The 18,394-nt window shown below is 41.1% G+C and overlaps 1 protein-coding gene across 1 annotated transcript in view; it reads left to right on the top strand.

Moving 5' to 3' along the window:
- The first annotated feature begins 9,102 nt into the window (after nt 1–9,102).
- LOC122533801 (dynein intermediate chain 3, ciliary-like) overlaps nt 9,103–18,394 on the top strand; it is a 10,535-nt gene continuing 1,243 nt past the window's right edge. Inside the window, exons 1-9 of the mRNA XM_043663864.1 lie at nt 9,103–9,512; nt 10,786–10,947; nt 11,023–11,123; nt 11,854–12,014; nt 12,753–12,930; nt 13,105–13,533; nt 13,827–14,109; nt 14,722–14,994; nt 15,071–15,395. Coding sequence (XP_043519799.1) covers nt 9,333–9,512; nt 10,786–10,947; nt 11,023–11,123; nt 11,854–12,014; nt 12,753–12,930; nt 13,105–13,533; nt 13,827–14,109; nt 14,722–14,994; nt 15,071–15,395 — 2,092 coding nt within the window. The 5' untranslated portion in view covers nt 9,103–9,332. The remainder of the gene's footprint in view (nt 9,513–10,785; nt 10,948–11,022; nt 11,124–11,853; nt 12,015–12,752; nt 12,931–13,104; nt 13,534–13,826; nt 14,110–14,721; nt 14,995–15,070; nt 15,396–18,394) is intronic.

The raw sequence follows: 18,394 nt of genomic DNA, 5'->3' as shown, positions 1-18,394 counted from the left end.
TCACGTGAGCACGAATCAAACTAAAGGCGTCTACGTTTATATATAGGCTGGTTCACCGAAAGACTGAATGATGCGAAACAAAAATAACTTTTACAAACACATGTTCTTCTTAATTTTTTTATTATTCTATTGGGACATATAATTGATGGATTTTTTCTCAGTATTGCGTATATTTTTAATCTCCAAGGGATGCTCTATATAATCTATGAAAAAAGAAAATAAAAAAAATTGAAAATGAACGAGTTTCAAACCTTTCAGTTTCAGTGGCCACCCTATATTTAATAAAACAAATTTTACAAAAGTACAGCTCGAGTAGAAGATATGGTATTTAAATCAAAAGGTAAATATACTGACAACAAGATATATGTATTAGGAGTACCTATAAGTAATGTGAGATTCGTTTTCTTCAAATTTAATTAACATTGCCATCTAGCGAATTTAGTTTATTCTAACACAACCTATATTCTAACCTATATATTATATACAATACAATATTAAATACATTGACATTTAGTCTGCTTATCGTTAAATTATATTATAGATTAAAACTGTATTAACTCTTAAATGAAACAAAATGAAATAAAAATTTCTTACAGTATCAAAATATGTTACTTATGGGTACCTCTAATAATATTACGAAACAAAGCTTAAAATTACTGTTTTTAGCACTAACAATTCAACAATAAATATTATTTATTCAGTGTTTCAATGTACTTTCTTAGAAATGCACGCTGACGAAAAATTTCGTCGTTCTCGACGATTAAACCTACGTATATGCTACGTGTATCAAAGTCTGCAATAACGAAAGGGTTAACACGTCATTTGACAATGTTAATTTTAACAAGAATTTCTTTCTGTCTCCATCTTCTTTTCGAAAGACAAAGCAACTTTAAAGCCTCGAGAGATTTTTGGTCGAGAGAAATTTCTACCCGAGAGCGAGTGACTTTTTCTCAGGCTTCGTGTTCTCGTACGACAATCGCGTTGGGAAAAAAAAGCGATCGTTCGTTTCGCGCGGTTCGTTTCATTAAGGGCGAAGCGTTCGTCGTATGTTTGGATCGGGGGAGAGGGATGAAATTTAAGTTCGCGGAGCCAAGATTATTCGATGCGCAAGTTCGTTCGTTCGCCGTTCGGTGCACGGCGATATACACAACGAGTAAAGATACATGGCGCGAAGTAATGATAAATGTGAAAAGTTGGCAACAGCTGCTGCAGGCGAGCTGTTTCTTGCTGTTTCTTTCCCCGGGGTGACAACCTGCACTCCATATTTTTTTCCTTTTTTTTTCTTCTCCAAGCTTTGTCTCGAGAAACGCGACTTTCCATCCACCGCGATGGAATGGAAACTATTGTTCCGTTGCGTGCTTTTATCGCGAGCCGAGTGAAAGGAGAGAGAGAGACACGCGCCTGTGTGTGTCTTTCGACCGCCACCCGTTTATTTCATCTTTAATTTCTCGTGAAACCGAACTTCTCAACTTTTCCGGCGTTCCGTTCGTGCCTCGCCGTTGTGTTGCGTCGTGTACAAAACGACGAAGCGACGAACGTACAACGGTACACGTACTCACCCGACGTAATTAAACGTAAGAACTCGAACAAAACGCGGTTGTCAATTACTTTAATGAAAATAAAGCCGACGGGAAACCAATACTTTTTCTCTTCTCCTCGTCCTTCTTCCACGTTCTCGTTTCTTAGCTCCGAGGCGATATCGACGAGGGCGCCAGCACTTAGGATTACACGGATACTTTAGTAACATGGAAATTTCACGACGCGAAGCCGGCCGCCTAGCCTTCTGGCTTCTTTATCTCCTCCGGAGAGAAACGATCGCCGAGTCGCTACGCTCGGATCGTTACAGGTGGGCACGGGTCCAAGCCGTTCTTCGCCTTCTTGAAAATCTTCAATCGAACTCGATACTCCTGCCTCCTCCATTCGCCGCTACTCTCGAAACGTTCACGCCTCTCTCGCCGCGGCAAACACCCGGCCGATTTTTTCAAACAGCCCGTTTCTCCAATTTTGTGCAGCTTGCAGCCCATCCGAATCCTCCGCGTCTCTTCGTAATCGTCCTTGACGTCGTCCTTCACTTTCCCCATCCGAAGCTGTTCCTTCGACATCCGCCCGGTATACGCGACGAAATTTGCTCGGCTGCTCGCGTACTTTCTAGTGGAGAAGCACTTTTTGTCACCGTTCTCGTACCTCGGTCCTCGAGGCAAGTAACTGTTCTTCCTCGTGCTCGCCTCTCTCGCGAGTGCCTCTCTTTTCTTTGCTCGTGGTTCATGAGGGGCAAATACTATGGGGGAAAGGCGGCTTGTTCGGCTTCTCTTCGTCCTCTTGGACCAGTGCACGGATCTCGGCGGTGAGGGATCAGGTCGAGTCTTCTCCGACGTGTCCTCGCGTCCTCGGCATTCGATACTCTTCGGAGGTCTGTTTTCCGATTTTTCAGACAGAAGCGACCTGAGATAGGGGCTGTGCTTTCGCACGCAGGCTATGATTCTGTCCAAGTTCGACGAAACTCTCGTCTGTTTCTTCTCGATAGTGTTTCGCGACATTTTCGTCGATCTTCCATCGTTTCCACCGTCGAACGAACGATCGTCGACTCTGCCGCTCTGACTTGTCGTTCGACGTTGTTGCTCGAAATCTGTCGAATTTCCCTCGCGATCGGTCTCTGTCGATTCTTTACCATCCCCGGAACGTTCCGTCGATTTCTCACGATCATCGGAGAAAAGCCTCGTTCTGTATCCCTCAGGTTTGTTCGGATAGGACGGACTCGCCCGCTGTACCGAGCGAAGATACACCGCGTTTGGATCCTCTTCACAGCGATCTTTGTCAGTATCTTTCGAGGCAGGCGACAGTTCTCGCTTGGATTTCGCGGGCTCTTGATTCTTATCGGCGCCAGTATTGACAAGTTTGAAGGACAGCTTTCTTTTCGCGTAATTAATCGCAGCCACGCTGTCAAATCGGCGGGTTAGGCGAGTGAAAGACGCTCGATGTAGAAGATGATCTAGAGCGGACAGTCGTGTCTTTGTTGGGACAATTGGTCGCTTGCCTCGGTGAAAATCTCGAGGGCCGGCGAGGACGATATCGATGTCTCGAGGTCTGTTCAGGGTCGAGTGTCTCCCGAAAGCGAGCTTCAACGAGTTGCTCAATATTTTTATTGCGGCGGGCGACGTTCTATCCCAGAAGAAATCGATTACTTCTTGCAGCCTGTTCCGAGGCAGCCGTACTTCAATTTTCTCCGTCGCGGTGTTCCCCGGGTCTTTTATTTCCTCCAGCTGTATACATTTTGGACGGACGTCTCGCAGTTTCCTCGCCGACAATTTACCCCCCGACGAGATCTGTCGACCGATGATAAACACCGATAAATCAAAAGTTAAACGTACGAGGTAAAAATAATACGAGGTAAAGTAAGTACGAGAACTACGACAGTCTCCTTTAGAAAAGAAAAAAAGTGTAAAAATAAGACACTGTTTTATTTGATAAAGAAGAAATAATAGGGAATTTCTCTTCCTTTTTCATGCATCATTTCTGAAATTTCTAATCTCCTATCTTTTGATATATAAATTGAACAAGTGCTTAATGTTAAATATAAATCAAAAATTTAATGCACGAAGTAAAATAATGGAAATTTTTCTTAAAAAAATGAGACAGTTTTATTTTATAAAGGAGGAATAACAGGGGATTTCTTTCCCTTTTTATGCATCATCTCTGAAATTTCTAATCTCCTATCTTTTGATACACAAATTGAACAAGTGCTTAAAATTAAATATAAATCAAAAATTTAATGCACAAAGTAAAATAATGGAAATTCTCCTTAAAAAAATGAGACAGTTTTATTTTATAAAGGAGGAATAACAGGGGATTTCTCTCCCTTTTTATGCATCATCTCTGAAATTTCTAATCTCCTATCTTTTGATACACAAATTGAACAAGTGCTTAAAGTTAAATATAAATCAAAAATTTAATGCACAAAGTAAAATAATGGAAATTCTCCTTAAAAAAAATGAGACAGTTTATAAAGGAGGAATAATAGGAAATTTCTCTTCCTTTTCATGCATCATCTCTGAAATCTCTTATCTTTTGATAAACTAATTGAACAAGTGCTTAAAATTACATGTAAATCAAAAATTTAATGCACAAAGTAAAATAACAGGAATTCTTCTTTAAAAAATAAGACAGTTTTATTTTATAAAGGAGAAATAATGGGGAATTTCTTTTCCTTTTGCGCATCATAATCTCAGAAATTTCGTCTGCTATCTTTCGATCCCCACAAATCTCTACACAAATTGAACAAGTGCTTAAAATTAAAGCGTATCCAGAAAGATGAAACAGCTGCGAACGTAATATTTCCCTCGGTAAATACTCGCTAATGATTCATCTCTTGCGCGAAGTGGAATGTCTCAAATGAAATAAAATATGCCGTTGAAAACATTACACGAGGATAACGAGATCTTTGATCTCATTTTTTCTTTCAAAGCTCATATATATATATATATATATATTTGAGTTTAATTGTGGGAAATATTTTCAAGAGTCTCGATGGATTTTTGAGCAAGTGCCCAGGTGGTAAGACGTTTCCTCGCGTTCTTTGATATACGGAGGACAGCTTTACCTTTCGGAATAAATGTTCCATCATCTCCCGCGACGAATTTCTTACACAGAGACCCTTACATTTCCCTCTCCTCGTCGTTTCTCCTTGTCACGAATCTTCTCTTGCAATTTTTGCCACCACTCAGTCCATCCAGGCTCGCTTTCAAGGTTAATCACGTGCTCGTTGAAGAAAGAATTCGAGTTATTTATCAGAGTCTACTCGGGACTAAATTCGATATCTTTAATTTTCTTCTTCTTTTTTTTTTTTTAGCGTCAACGTAATCTTTACGAAATAATTAATTAATCACCAATGAACAAAAATGAAAATTTCTGGTGTTTGACCACTAAAAATTTTGTTGCAGATGCGAATGACCGAATGGTATTCATTCGCTCGTATCTTCAGAGCGAAGAAACTACATACACACATGCACACAGATTTCTTTTATTTATAGAACCTAGACAGCTTTAGTGCTTACGATCAATCATTCTACTAGCACGGTTGTATCGAAACCCGTTAGATAAGCGAAACTCGTTAGAACACAGAAAAATTCCGCGTTACACTCGAGGCTCGTCCAAGTTCGATGTGGAAATCGTCTGTTTTCGGAATGCCATGTTACGAGAAGGTCGACTGTATATTAACAAACAAGTTGCGAGCAGTTACTTTCGGGAAAAATTGAAACTTTGGTCGTTTCATTTGTTGGAAACTGAATAAAATTTAATTGTCAGACGTTCTAACGTCGAGTGGATCGGAATTCCGCGCGCGTACAGCTCGTTCTGGACAGTTAAACTCTGCTGGTACTTCCGTCCCGTCGCGCCGCGCCGCCAGGACGTTTTGGAATTCAATGCTAGATTGCTTTAGTTCCGGGACGCGGGTTCATCTTCGATATGTGGCTCGACATACGCAGACACTGATCGATCTGATTCATCGCCAGTTTGGTTTACGTGGCTGCAAAATATTCTCTCTCTGTCTCTCTCTGTAAAGCTATTTCCCAATAAATTCCATTTTACAAGTTATCACCGGTAACTAGACTGTCAAGTTCTTTCATGTATTCATGGGAAATTTGAAGGTGTAAAATTGCAAAAAGCGCACGAGCACATAAAACACGTATGTAACATCCAAAACAATATTAACACTTAGAACCACCGACGACCAAAGTATAATATTTGCGGCAAAGAAGTTAAAGTGTAAGATACAAGAAGAAATTAGCAATACAACAAAAAAAAAACACAAACTTCTGTTAATATATTTTATTAAAAAATCACTCGAGTATCTAAAAATACGCTTTCATAAATGTAGAAAATTTCCATACAAAAATTATAGATTGGTCATTTTGACCAGTCTGGTAGTTCTAGTGTTAATAATAATAATATAAAGGATAAACAAAAGAAACGCGATTAATCTTCGTAAGTGTCCGCTCGCGTGAAAGATAGAATAGGGTTAATGGAGAAAAGAACGATCGGAGCATTGCAACGATTAATTAACGGTATATGGAAAATCAGTAACGCCAGTGCCGCGACGACGACGACGACGATCGATCGATCGACACCGATGGCACTGTACCAAATCAGATTCATTAAGGATTCGGCCTCCGAGGTGTTGGTGTACACGATGTGGAAAGTCACGGTGATTGCTGAATTCGCAATTAATCGAACGAGCCTCCGGCTATAGGATGACTTGAACTTTCTCAGTCAGTCGAACATCTCTGAAAAGATATTGGAAACTTAGCACCCTGTACACCGCGGACGGTTTAGCCCGGGGATGAATCTATCACGAGAATCGACGAGTCCCGTCATTTACCATGCAAGTGACTTGCGGCTCGTTCGTGACATCCAAATTCGACAGAAAACAAATTAGAAAGTTAAATTTTCACTTAAATAAATGCAAGAAATTCTTTCTCGTTCTCGTATTGTATCCCGTTGGAAAATCAAGTTGTTTGAACGACTCGTCAGATTCGTCCCATTTTCCGCAAACGTTGCGATACTAACCTCGCGAACGGGATCTCGATTGCAACGGAGCTAATTGATTAGGAATAGCTTTCTGACCCGTACCATTAGCACGATGACGCTGATTAGTGGGCTCGACGCTCTATTCCCGGAAACATGCCAACGATGAAGATTAGCTCTCCGAACTCTTCTTCGTTGATTTACGACTTGGTTTGGTTGTTCAAACGTGCAAATTTAGAACAACGCCAACTCCAATGTCTGTCGTTATTTCAAACCCCTCCCTCCTTCAAGGTCTCTTTCCTTCGCGAGAACGAGACGAATTTAGCGGCAAAGCTGCAACCGGAGGTAGAGCCGCGATCAATTCGACTTTCCCCAATTTTCTCCGGCCGTTCTCACGAATATATCCTCCTTTAATCCTCGCATGACGGGCCGTACTGGCCGGTGGCCGGGTCTCGCGAGACCCAAGCTACATATATACATACACGTTCCAGTGGAACGATGTACGCCTATATGTAGTAGCTGGTTCAATCTTATTTCATTTCTGTATTTTTATTATGATTGTTTATAACAATAGGATAGTAGGAAATAAAAACACCTTCTGCTATTTTTATTACCTATAAACAATATTATTTATTTTCGTTGCATCTAACATGTTAGATTGCATTTATGTTTGCTACAAACAAAATTGTGACAATTGCTACACTTGGCGCTATATTTCTTGTCACTGCCTATGCAAATAAAACATCTCGATCGTTTCAAGCTTGGAAGTTTTAAGTTTTAAAAAATAGAAAACACTAAGAGACTAAAAAATATTAAAAAAATGAAAAATACTGAAAAAACTAAAGGATACAAAAAATGAAAAATATTACAAAACTAAAGAATACTACTAATGAAAAATACTGAAAACAATGCACTGAAATACACTTCCGACCATTCGCTATGACTGCTTCTTCAGAACTGACTCGTACGTGCGTTTCGTCACCGATTTGACTTCTTATTGGAAACGTAATATGATCCAATTTTTTTATCGCTAACTTTGTATGACTCACACACAAAATAGGACTTCAAACGGGTCACCGCAGACCCAGCCACCGTTATGCGAGGCTCGTCAAAAGAACCGAAAGTTCCTCTAATCAGCGATGAAGATATCACGCATCGGCGTGGGCATCGATTTTCCAGGCGAACGCATCCGAATGGGTGGACATTGTCCGGGGGAATTTTAGTGTCGAATCATTGTCAAGTCCCTTCGGCGTTCATTCCGGCTTATGCATTCGGCGAGAGCCAATCGATCGTGATTTCGAGGCTGGAGGCTACGTCGAATACGATACGACGGCGCGTAGCTCGCGCGATTCACGGAGCCGTGTCGAAAGCATCGATTGTCGATGCGATCGTCAGCCAGAAATTCGCGGAAGGTCGCGAAAGGGATAATGCGGCGATAATGCGGACAGAGGGCTCACGGCCGCGCCAACTGATAATTCCATAAAGAGGAACTCGCCGATGGAATCGGTACGAAAATTGAATTCTCCGACGGCGATGGCGAGGGCCGAGAGAAGCCGAGTTGAGGAAATTAGCGGCTAGAAGAAATCGACGATGCCCCCCTCGAGAACAGATAAAAGCGTTAACGAGTTTTCTCTCTCTCTCTCTCTCTTTCTCTCTATTTTTTCTTCTTCTTTCTTTTTTTTTCTTTTCTTCTTCTGTCGGCTTTAAAAGGGCCAATAGCGACCCTCTAACTAACGGTGCTTCTAGAATCTCCTCGGGAATGGAAATCGTGGTTGAAACATTTACGATTACGCGGGCTTTGCACTCTTGCAGATCGTGTTCATCTTTCTGCGCTATAAACTAACCCCCTCACGGACAAAAGTGAGTAACTAACCCGTTTTTGCGAGTCAAATTTTTCTATAAATACAAGGTAAGCTAAAAGTTTTTTCTCACCTATTTTTCTTTTTTAATAAAACATCAAAATATAAGGCAAAAACTAATTTTATTAATTATTTATTCATAATAAAGTTTGTTTTTTGTGTATTTTAATCTGTAAATAAAAAAAAAAAAAATATTTTAAACGTAGTAGAGAAATTGCCGATTTATTTTGGTAAAAATAAAAGTTAAAAATAAAAACCGACGTAAGGTTGTTATTCCGAAATAAAAGTTCGTCGCATGTGTGCAATAATACTCGAACAAGAAATAACCAAAAATGACATAAACATTTACATAAATATCAAAACTATTTATATGTAGATTCATATAACAGATCTATGTTCGCTTGCTTAGTGTAGTTTTATATACATATTCGTACAAATAATTACGGCAATCTTCCAACAGAATGATTAATAACATCCACTAAATGTTCGTGGTTTGAAGGATTGGCCAAAATATTTCTTGCGCGAAATTTGACAAAAACTCAACTTCCTCAATGATTGAAGAACATAGCTTTCGAGTCACCCACAAGATGAACTTGATTTGCAAAAAAAGCGAATATAATCTGCGAAAGGATGAATTTCGAATGCAAAACTATATCGATGGAAATGATTGTTACAAGAATTGAGAGTAAATTCGAGAGGTGGAACTTTTTCAACGAGCAGTGATCGTTTGTTTGGGGCGAAACGACGCGACGGTGTATAGTTTGTGCGTAAAATATGGCGACGAATTGGAAGTTCCTTTGTTTCTCGATCTTCGCGTGTATCGAGCAGTTCAGCTCGGGCCATCCATGTTGCGTAGCCGTAGATTTTTCGATCCATTTATTTTTGGCAAACTTTTTCATTTTGTAACATATACATCGTTTTACACGAGAGATCCAATGAGACACGGCAGCGAGAATGTTGACGGAGTACGCGTACATCAAGCCGCGAAGCCAGTTCGGCAAGCATTGCAACTTCCGGACCGAGTACACCGCGGAAGAGAACATCATGCCGCAGCCGCAGCTGATGCACAACTACGTGATCCACCCGTACACTCATCGCAAGACACAGATGAGCAAGCAGTACGCGGTCCACGAGGTAAGAACCTGTTTGGTCAAAGATCAAACAAAATCTCTTCTCTCCCTCCCGTAATTTAGGTTAGACTCTGACGAAACGTCAGTCGTAGCTCGGGGTGACGTACATACATACTCGGAACTCTGACGCATTCTCTTTTACATAGTTCAGGGGCTTTAGATTGCTCAGGAAACAAACCGCACTTTATTGTTTGCGAGCTGAGAAACGTCTTGAGTTCGCCGGTTGGACGAACTAACAATAAGATGTCTCGACTACTGTCAAAGTCGACCATTAAGGTGCCCCATAGACATGTTCAAACACGCGGCGATGCATGCATTCCAAGTTTCACGAAACTTGCGTTAGAGTCAGTTTGCCTTTCGAGTCACCGATGCCAAGCTAGGTACGTTGCAATACGCATTGTGAAAAATAGAAATCGATGTTTGTGTCATGGTGGGAATCTCTTAAAAAAAAAAAAAAAGTAATAAACGGCGAATCTTAAGAAATTTTCGAACAGAATGAACACACAGTTTGAAGTTTGAAAGCTGACTGACTCTTTATTCCTTGAGCCGCATTCTTATACAGATCTTTATCACAGTTTTCGGGGGAATTTTATTGCTTTTGGCCATAGAACGTATGACATTGGGCATAGCGGTAATGCTGATAATAAATTAATAATAATTATAGCTCCTCAAAATAATATCTCAAGGTAAAACGTATCTTAAAAATGAAGTAGCTATAAATGAAATAAAATAAAATTACTCTTCCAATTGTTCGAACATGAGTTAATTTAAATGAATAATAATAAAATCAATTTCGTCTGAATATGAATATAAATTAAGAAGAAATAAAATGATGTATCATTTATATGAATTAAACGAATAATCACTCTGAATTAATATCTTTGATAACGCGAGAAATTTAAAAGCTAAATCAATATTTGGACAATAATGTATTGACAAGGATAATCTGGAAATAATTTGAATGGCTAAAAAAAACTCCTAATATCGATCCAAAATTTCATATATAATTAATATTTATTGGTGTATGACACTTGCATTGTTGCATGTTTCAACTTTCATGTATGGGATATTCACCTAATGCAGGTTTTATAAAATCTAAAAGTCGATTGGAAAAATCGGTTTTTCTTTCTTCACCTAAATTTCACTGGTTAGGCAAAGGTCAGTTTCACGTACAAAGTAATTTTCGCAATTATTTTGAAGATGCGGAAACTTACGTTTGCAACGTTGCCTGGATACTACGCTGTCACTGTAAACTAACTCGTATTTGGCTCCCCCAGGTGCAAACGGAAAGAAAGGACGCGACAAACATGGGAATATTGCACACGGAAGGGGGCTGGCCGAAGGAGATGAATCCGCGTGACCCGGAAGTCGTTCAGAGGTTTCGCCGACGCGTGGAGAAAAGTGACAATTGGGCGACGAACATGAGGGGTCTGCTCTCGGTGAGTCTCCGGCAAAAATTCCGCCAAAAGTTGGCGACGTGTGGAGTAACTTCATTGTTCGTGCGTGTCGTTTAGACGATGGAGGGTTACGTGCTGCAGAACAACACCATCGATATCTATCAGAATTATTTCGACGATTTGATCGCGACACCTATGGTCAAAAATTACAGTATCAGGTACAGTTACAAAGCCTGCACTAAATATTAAGAAAAAACAAAAATAGAGTCGAACTTAGACGTGTATGTACTTGGGAATTACACTTATAAATAATTACGAGACAGACTCGCGAGCGAAATATTTCTCGTCGATGGGAACGCGGACCTTAACGAGAGAGAGAGAGTCGAGCGAATCGAGAAACACACGGAGATCGTTGATAAAGCGAGTAGTTCCATCGAATTCATTAGCCAAAACGACTCTCCGTTCGATTTTATCCATTAAATCGGAATGCGCGCGCGTTACAAAACGCCGGCGGGAATTTACAAGCAAAAACGATCGCTATCGACGTGGCAATGATAATCCATAGGTTCGTGAAATTAACGATCCGGCTGCGCCTCGTCGCGATAACATCACTTTGATCCAAAAATCGAACCGTTCCGCGACATTTCGTTCTATTCCGTTAAATATTTCGTTTGTTTGGGACCTCGTTGAGGCTTTACTTTATTCCAGACAAAGCACATTTTACGCACAGCGACGAGGATAATTGTACCAATGACAGCGAAAAATGATCGATAATTTAAATACTGTGCTTTAAATTGTTTACATTTACAGTCATGCTCTTTACTGTGTGTATACACGTAAATTAACGTAGGTCAGATATAAAAATAATGAATATAAATTAATTAAACATCGTATTTTTTTCTTCCTTTCTTTCTTTCCTATCTCTCCCTCTCTTGCTTTCTTATACAGGGTGATAAACTCGTACGAGGACCCGCAGACTCATGTGAGACCAATCAGGGACATATCGTGGTCTCCGAACAATCTGGATCGATTGGCCGTCGCGTACGGGTTCCTGGAATTTGAGCAGCATTCGGCCGACGTGAGTCCGTACTCCTACGTATGGGACATCGGTACTCGGTTATTCCTTATGTAATTTGACGACGAAACCGCGCTCAGTCGCAACATTTTGACGCGCCAGCTGCTATTCCATTCGATATCGCGCATACACAGATTCGAATCGGTACGGCCGAATCTCGTCAAGTAGAATCATTCCGCGAATTTGTCGCGAACAATTTTCTTCTTTTGTATGTATTAGGTTTAGGTTAGGTTTAGATTGGTCAAAAAGTAACGTGTCCTTCCAGTGCCAATTTTTCAAGAGAAACAAAAACTTTATTGTCCGTTTGATTGTTCTTTCAGACAATGTCACGATTCCACGAGTTTTCAAAAAAAGATTCTTACCTCGTTCGACAGGAAACAGGTCCAAGAACGATCGTCAGCAGTGAAATTTAGTAAAGAAATTCTGACACTACCGTCATAACTTTTTATAATTAACATAATTCACAACGTCAACAATAATTAACAATTCTTTATAATTCTGACACTACCGGATAATTTTTTATAAATTTGCACTTATTTTCCCTCGTGCGAAAGTAACAGAGCAAAACTTTTTCACATTGAATTTAATAAGAAATATACGTGCACTTTCCTTTTCTTGAGCAAGTTTGGACAATCAGCTACGTTCAGATTGCATACGCAATGAAGTTAGTTAGACGTGTTTATCTGTTGAAGGGAAAGGCGATTACTTTTTGACCGACCGAACAACATACACGTAATTCCAACACTAAAAACTCATCGTTCGTCTTACGCAGAGAATCCCAATAAAGCTGTGTACACGTTGAAATCGGAAAGCCCATTAATGACGGTGAAATTCAATCCTCGCGATCCTGTGATACTAGTCAGCGGTCTTATCTCTGGTCAAGTGTGCTACTGGGATCTTCGAGTGAACGAAAAACCCATCGAGACGTCGCATCGTTTCGTGAGTCACAGGTAGTTAGGAGAAAATTTAACTTTCAGAGAAAATTGCAACGTAGAATATTTAAAAACTGGCGAAACATGACGAACAGAACGAACATTTGAAAATTAAGAAGGAAATATATTTTTCGTCGCGACGTCGAAGCAAAATTGCGATTCCTCGTGTTCTCGTTTGCCGTTCGCTTTAAGATATCCAGTGGTCCAGACTCTTTGGATCCCTTCCAAGGCCAACAACGACTTCTTCTCCTGTTCCACCGACGGCGTGGTTCTCTGGTGGGACATCCGATTCATAAAGAAGCCAACGGAGAGCCTGGTGATGGACTTGGAGCAGCCGGATAGGACAAACGTTTACAAAGCGATCGGTATCACGGCGCTACAGTTTGAACAGACGATGAGCAGCAGATTTCTAGCCGGCACCGAGAACGGCCTCGTCGTCAATGTAAACAGGCGGGCCAGCAATCCAGTGGAAAAACTGGCGGTGAGGTTCCACTGTTACATGGGACCGGTCGTCGCGATCGACAGGAATCCCGTCTACACGAAGAACTTCTTAACTATCGGCGACTGGTCGGCCAAAGTATGGGCGGACGACACGAAGGAAGGAAATTTGCTTAGTACCAAGTATACGTATACTTGAAAATAAAACACACAGTGTGTTTGATAAGAATCTTCTCTGAAAGACAAAAAATTCTTCTTGTAAAAAAACACTTTGTGAAACAAATCGAAAGTATGTTCCAAGCATGGAAATCAGACACGCTGTTAATTGAGCACTTTCGTTTTCTGCGCACAAATTTCTATCTACAGAAAAGAAAATTTTTCTCCAGAGAAACGGCGTCCGCATTAATTATTAAACACACCGTGCTAGCGGAGAATCTTTCGTACGTCACGAAATAATAAATTACCGCGCGTCACAGCAACAGATTCATCGATCTGACCGGCGGCTGCTGGAACAGAGTCAGGTGCTCCGTGTTCTTCACGATAAACGAAAAAGGGACGGTGGAGGCGTACGACATATTGGCAGGCGCGAGGGCACCATTGACCGACATTCGCCTGTGTCACGACAGTCTAACGGCGATCAGCTCTCACGACGAGGGCGAGTTCCTCGCTGTCGGGAGCAGAAACGGGAACGTCTACCTGTTGGAATGCACGCAGGACCTCGCGACCTTTACGAAAGAGGACCGAGCCGCTTTGAGCAACGTAAGATTCCAGCGTCAACGAAAACACCAAAGAAGTCTCCTTGCAATTTACTTTCACCTTGTAATTCGACGTTAATCGTCGGATGCTCTAATTAACCCTTTCGCTACGCCGAAAGTGTACACATTGATCGAATCAATTCCCGAGTTAACTTTCCTTAGTCCGTTTTGAAACAGAATCGTTTTTAAATTTTCTGGTAACGTTCTTCAACCAAAGGTCCAAGACGTATTTTTCAAACAAAACTTTAATTACGGAAAATCTAATCTTGAACCTTTTAAGAGACAATTATATCTATAGTCGACTTTTTTTTTTTAATTAGATAGCAATAGATTGAGAAAGATTCTTTATTGCAATAATAATTTCTTATCGTATAAATTTAAAATATTGTCGAATAGAAAAAATAGGAGAAGCTCGTCTTGATGACTAAAGTGTATTATGTATTTTTGATTACACACTTTGCGCTTACTCCAATATGTCAATAGATGTCATATAATAAGAGTTAAACCTCACGTCTCCTTCCTCAAACTTTCACAACGAGTTCAACGAAAAAGAAACTGCGACGATACGTACGAAAACGCGAAAATACTGGGTAACGTGGTTTCGTTCTTGTCATAGTACCTGGAAAGATGCAGCCGCTACGAGAAAGCGATCGACAGCCGTTTGAAAGAAATTCGCCTGGCCCATCGGACTTCCGACAACATCAGCCCGCGATATTCGAAGGTGAAGACGAAGAAGAAGAAGAGAGAGAAGCAGGTGAACGCGGATAAGGAAAGACTGGAGAGCTATAAGAAGTCCAGACTCTCGAAACCGAAAGCGAAGGACGCGATCAAGATGACCATCCCTGAATTTCAGAAGGCACAGACGGAGTATTTCGAGAGAGTAGAACAGGTACAGATCTTGCTCTTAATTTTAATCGCGCGAGAAAATTACCGTGAGAAAAATGAGCACGTTTCTGCTGTGACAGATATCGGCGCAGTACACGCATCTCGACGAGAGCGACATACACGCGGCGCAGGAACTATTGAAGGACAGAGAGATAGTGAAACCTAAGAAAGAGAAGGTAGAAAATGAGAAGGAGGAGAGAAAAAGGACACGATCAATCTGGAGGATCAGAAAGACCAGAGTGAGGCCGACACTTCCGAAGGAGATGGAGGAGGAGCGTAAGGTGGACGTCGCTCCGGACTCGATTAGGATAAAAAGCAGAAAGCCACGCGCGAGGAAGGTGTTGGGGAAGATTTGCGCGAAGCAAGTTGTGTGCAAGCCGAAAATTTGCTGCGCGGATTTGGAAGGTGAGACTGCTTTGATGAGAATTAAAAAAAAAGAAAAAAAAAAAATGGTACCTCCGTCCCCTTCTTTTCCTTGGTTCTTCCTGTACAGCACACACGTTTTCTATTCTTCTTCTTCTATTTTTCTTTAATGTCGCATCGACAGCGAGGTCATTAGCGACAACGGTGCCATTAGATATGTGTGTAGCAGTTTATGTTTTTGAGATACTTTAATACTCTTTGTATGTCATTTTGAGAAGTCAGGCTTATGTTTGCGTTGATTCCGTATTTCTGTCTTTGGAGTTCTGTGGTGTGGCAGTATGTGGGTTATTGTTAGTGGATGGTTATTGCAATGAGTGCAGGTGGGTGGTGTAGTTTTTTTGATTTTGTGTTCATGTGTCAGCTTGGTATGACCGGTTCTTAGACGTAAGATAATTATTCCTGCTTTCCTGTTGGTAAGATTTGGAGCACACACGTTTTCTTACGAATTGGAAAACAGAATTGCTCTCGATCAATTCATCCTCGCGTGTAGGTCGGAAAATATCGAGTAGAGAAAGTTTGTTACCAACTGGACAGAGAGAATCAGATTGAAATAAAAATGGGGTTAACCACAAGAAGGTACGAGCTAGGGCCAATTAACGGGCGGAGCTCTGAAGGGAAATGAACGAAAAGAAAGAGAAACACAAGGGCCGGTTCTTTTCTTTTCGACTTTTCGATCCGCAAGAAACAAGAAAAGAATAGAATCGACGAGCGTAAGCAGAAGAGAGGCTGGGACCACTCCAAGCGGGCCAGCCTCGAACTCCTTTGCAACTGGAAGCTACTCAATAATTTCCGGAGAATTTCATTTCATCGCCCGGCTTTCGACGCAGCGGTGAAATTTTGCAAAAGTTTGCCGAGTTGTCGCTGCGATTGTGCACGACGCCACTTGCAAATTCTACGATCGCGGCGCAAGGGGGGAGGAGGGGCGGGTTCTGCAAACAAGGTGCACGCTCTGTCGCGGCCGTATCGCGGCACAATCCCGCGGCGAATTAATTCTGTTCCGCGTTCCCGGTATTTCGCTACTCCCAAGTCGCCTTCCTTCCTCCTCCCGGCGAGTTTCTCCGTTAGTTACAATTAACTCGGAGTAACGCGTCGGAAGCCACTCGAACGAACGCCTGTGAGTTAATAAAATAAAAGTAATAGAACCGCTGCCGCTGTATACACTCGTTGAACGCGACGATCGTGTCGTGTGCCACTCGGTTCAGAACTTCGAAACTGCAAAGGAAAACGAACGACTCAAGAAATTGGACGCTTTCGGGGTTTCGAACATGTTTCAATTTTGTCAAGATATTCTCTCTCTTTCATTTGATAAAATTTTCGGAATAAATGACACTTGATACATTGGTGATTATTCAGTCGAACGCAGTATAGCAAATTGTTTCATCTCTGTATTTAATTATCGATTTCTTCCGTTTCGTGATTATTTTGCTTTTTGTCGCAACTCGGAGCGTAAAGACACGAGGATTGGTACCAAAGTAACAAGCAAGTTTTACAACAGAGGTGGCTAACTGGCGGCCCACGAGCCGCACGTGACTCTTACCCCCACTCTTCGTGATCGCTAGCGCTATCCCCTCCACTACGTCGATCTGTCCACTGCCAGTTGAGAGTGCCGCGGCCACGATACTCGCGTTAAGTGTACATGTATGAATTATTCCCTTTCCTGTAGCTTCTAAAGTTAAAGGAAGATGAAGGGAAAATAGTTTGTGCGGCCTGCTGTGGAACTAATTTTCATGGTGGAAGAACTAACAGACTGATTGTGAATGGACTCGCGGCATGATAATTAAGTATAATTTTGTTCCGTCAAATAAATCCTACAATTTATGTGTACATCCGTGTTTTCAAATTTTTCACACGGAATTCAATTATTAAACAATTTTTAAAATGCAACTTTTACCTACTCTGCTGTAACCACTTTGTAACTGGTAACATTCGATTAATTACAGTAGTAGTATTCTTGATTCTTTACATTCGAAATCGAATTTTTAACGAGATAAAAGCCGCGTTATCTCAGTCTCGCGTTTCCTTTTTTTTCTATTTTCTTTCCATTTTTCGCCCGACGAGAGGAAAACGGCGTGACGTCGATAAATTCTATCTCGCACACGCGAAAGCTTAAAGCATAGTGGAGGAATATTGTCTTATCGCGTCGCGGCGAACGCACCAAACATGGAGAAATATTTCCGACCGCGCGTGTTCAAATTAATGGCAGCGTACTCTCGGTAACCCAGGCTGGGATTTATTTCCATATTGACGACATCAAGCCGATGTGCACGTCGATCGAGACCATCGCGCTCGAGCATCGAGAAATTTTTCAGCCGCTTATAAAGCCTCCTCTGCGCGCATTACCTGCGGTGGTTCTCGCAAACGCGACGAATTACTTGCTTGTGTTCTTTCTGCCGGACGACCAGTCGATTCGAGATTATGGAAATGAGATGACGATGGGTGGTCGTGAAAATCAGAAAGGACGATTGCACACTCGATTGGAGCGGATTTTGATTGACGTCAACCATAATAATTAGCTCTCAACAAATTAGATTCACGCGAATAATTAACAATCAGAATGACCGATGATTATTCGAGTAATTTCTTGACGCACGTCGAGAATTTCTTGTTCCAAAATTGCAATATTTTCTCAGCTCTAAGTATATTTCGACTAAAAAAAAAAATAGGCAAAAACAAATAATAAATTTACTATTTCTCAATAATTTCTATCCAATGCTATACGAGTTCGACGAGTTCAAATAGAAAGTGAACGAATTATTGTATACGGTTTGGTCATTCGTTATGGTCCGCAATCAATTGCCAGCGCAAGTGGTGAACCTATTTCTCCGAAAATTGCAATATTTTCTCAGTTTTAGGTATATTTCCAGTATAACCCAGGCAAATAATAAATAATTCTATCCGGTGATATATCGACGAGTTTAAAAGAAAAAGAAAGCGACGAATTATTGTACACGGTTTGGTCACTCGTTATGGTCCGCAATCGG

The sequence above is a fragment of the Frieseomelitta varia genome, unplaced genomic scaffold, assembly GCF_011392965.1.
Source record: "Frieseomelitta varia isolate USP_RPSP 00005682 unplaced genomic scaffold, Fvar_1.2 scaffold_555, whole genome shotgun sequence".
Taxonomy (NCBI): Eukaryota; Metazoa; Arthropoda; class Insecta; order Hymenoptera; family Apidae; genus Frieseomelitta; species Frieseomelitta varia.
The sequence above is the reverse complement of the archived record's forward strand: the minus strand, read 5'-3'. Positions and strand labels throughout refer to the sequence as shown.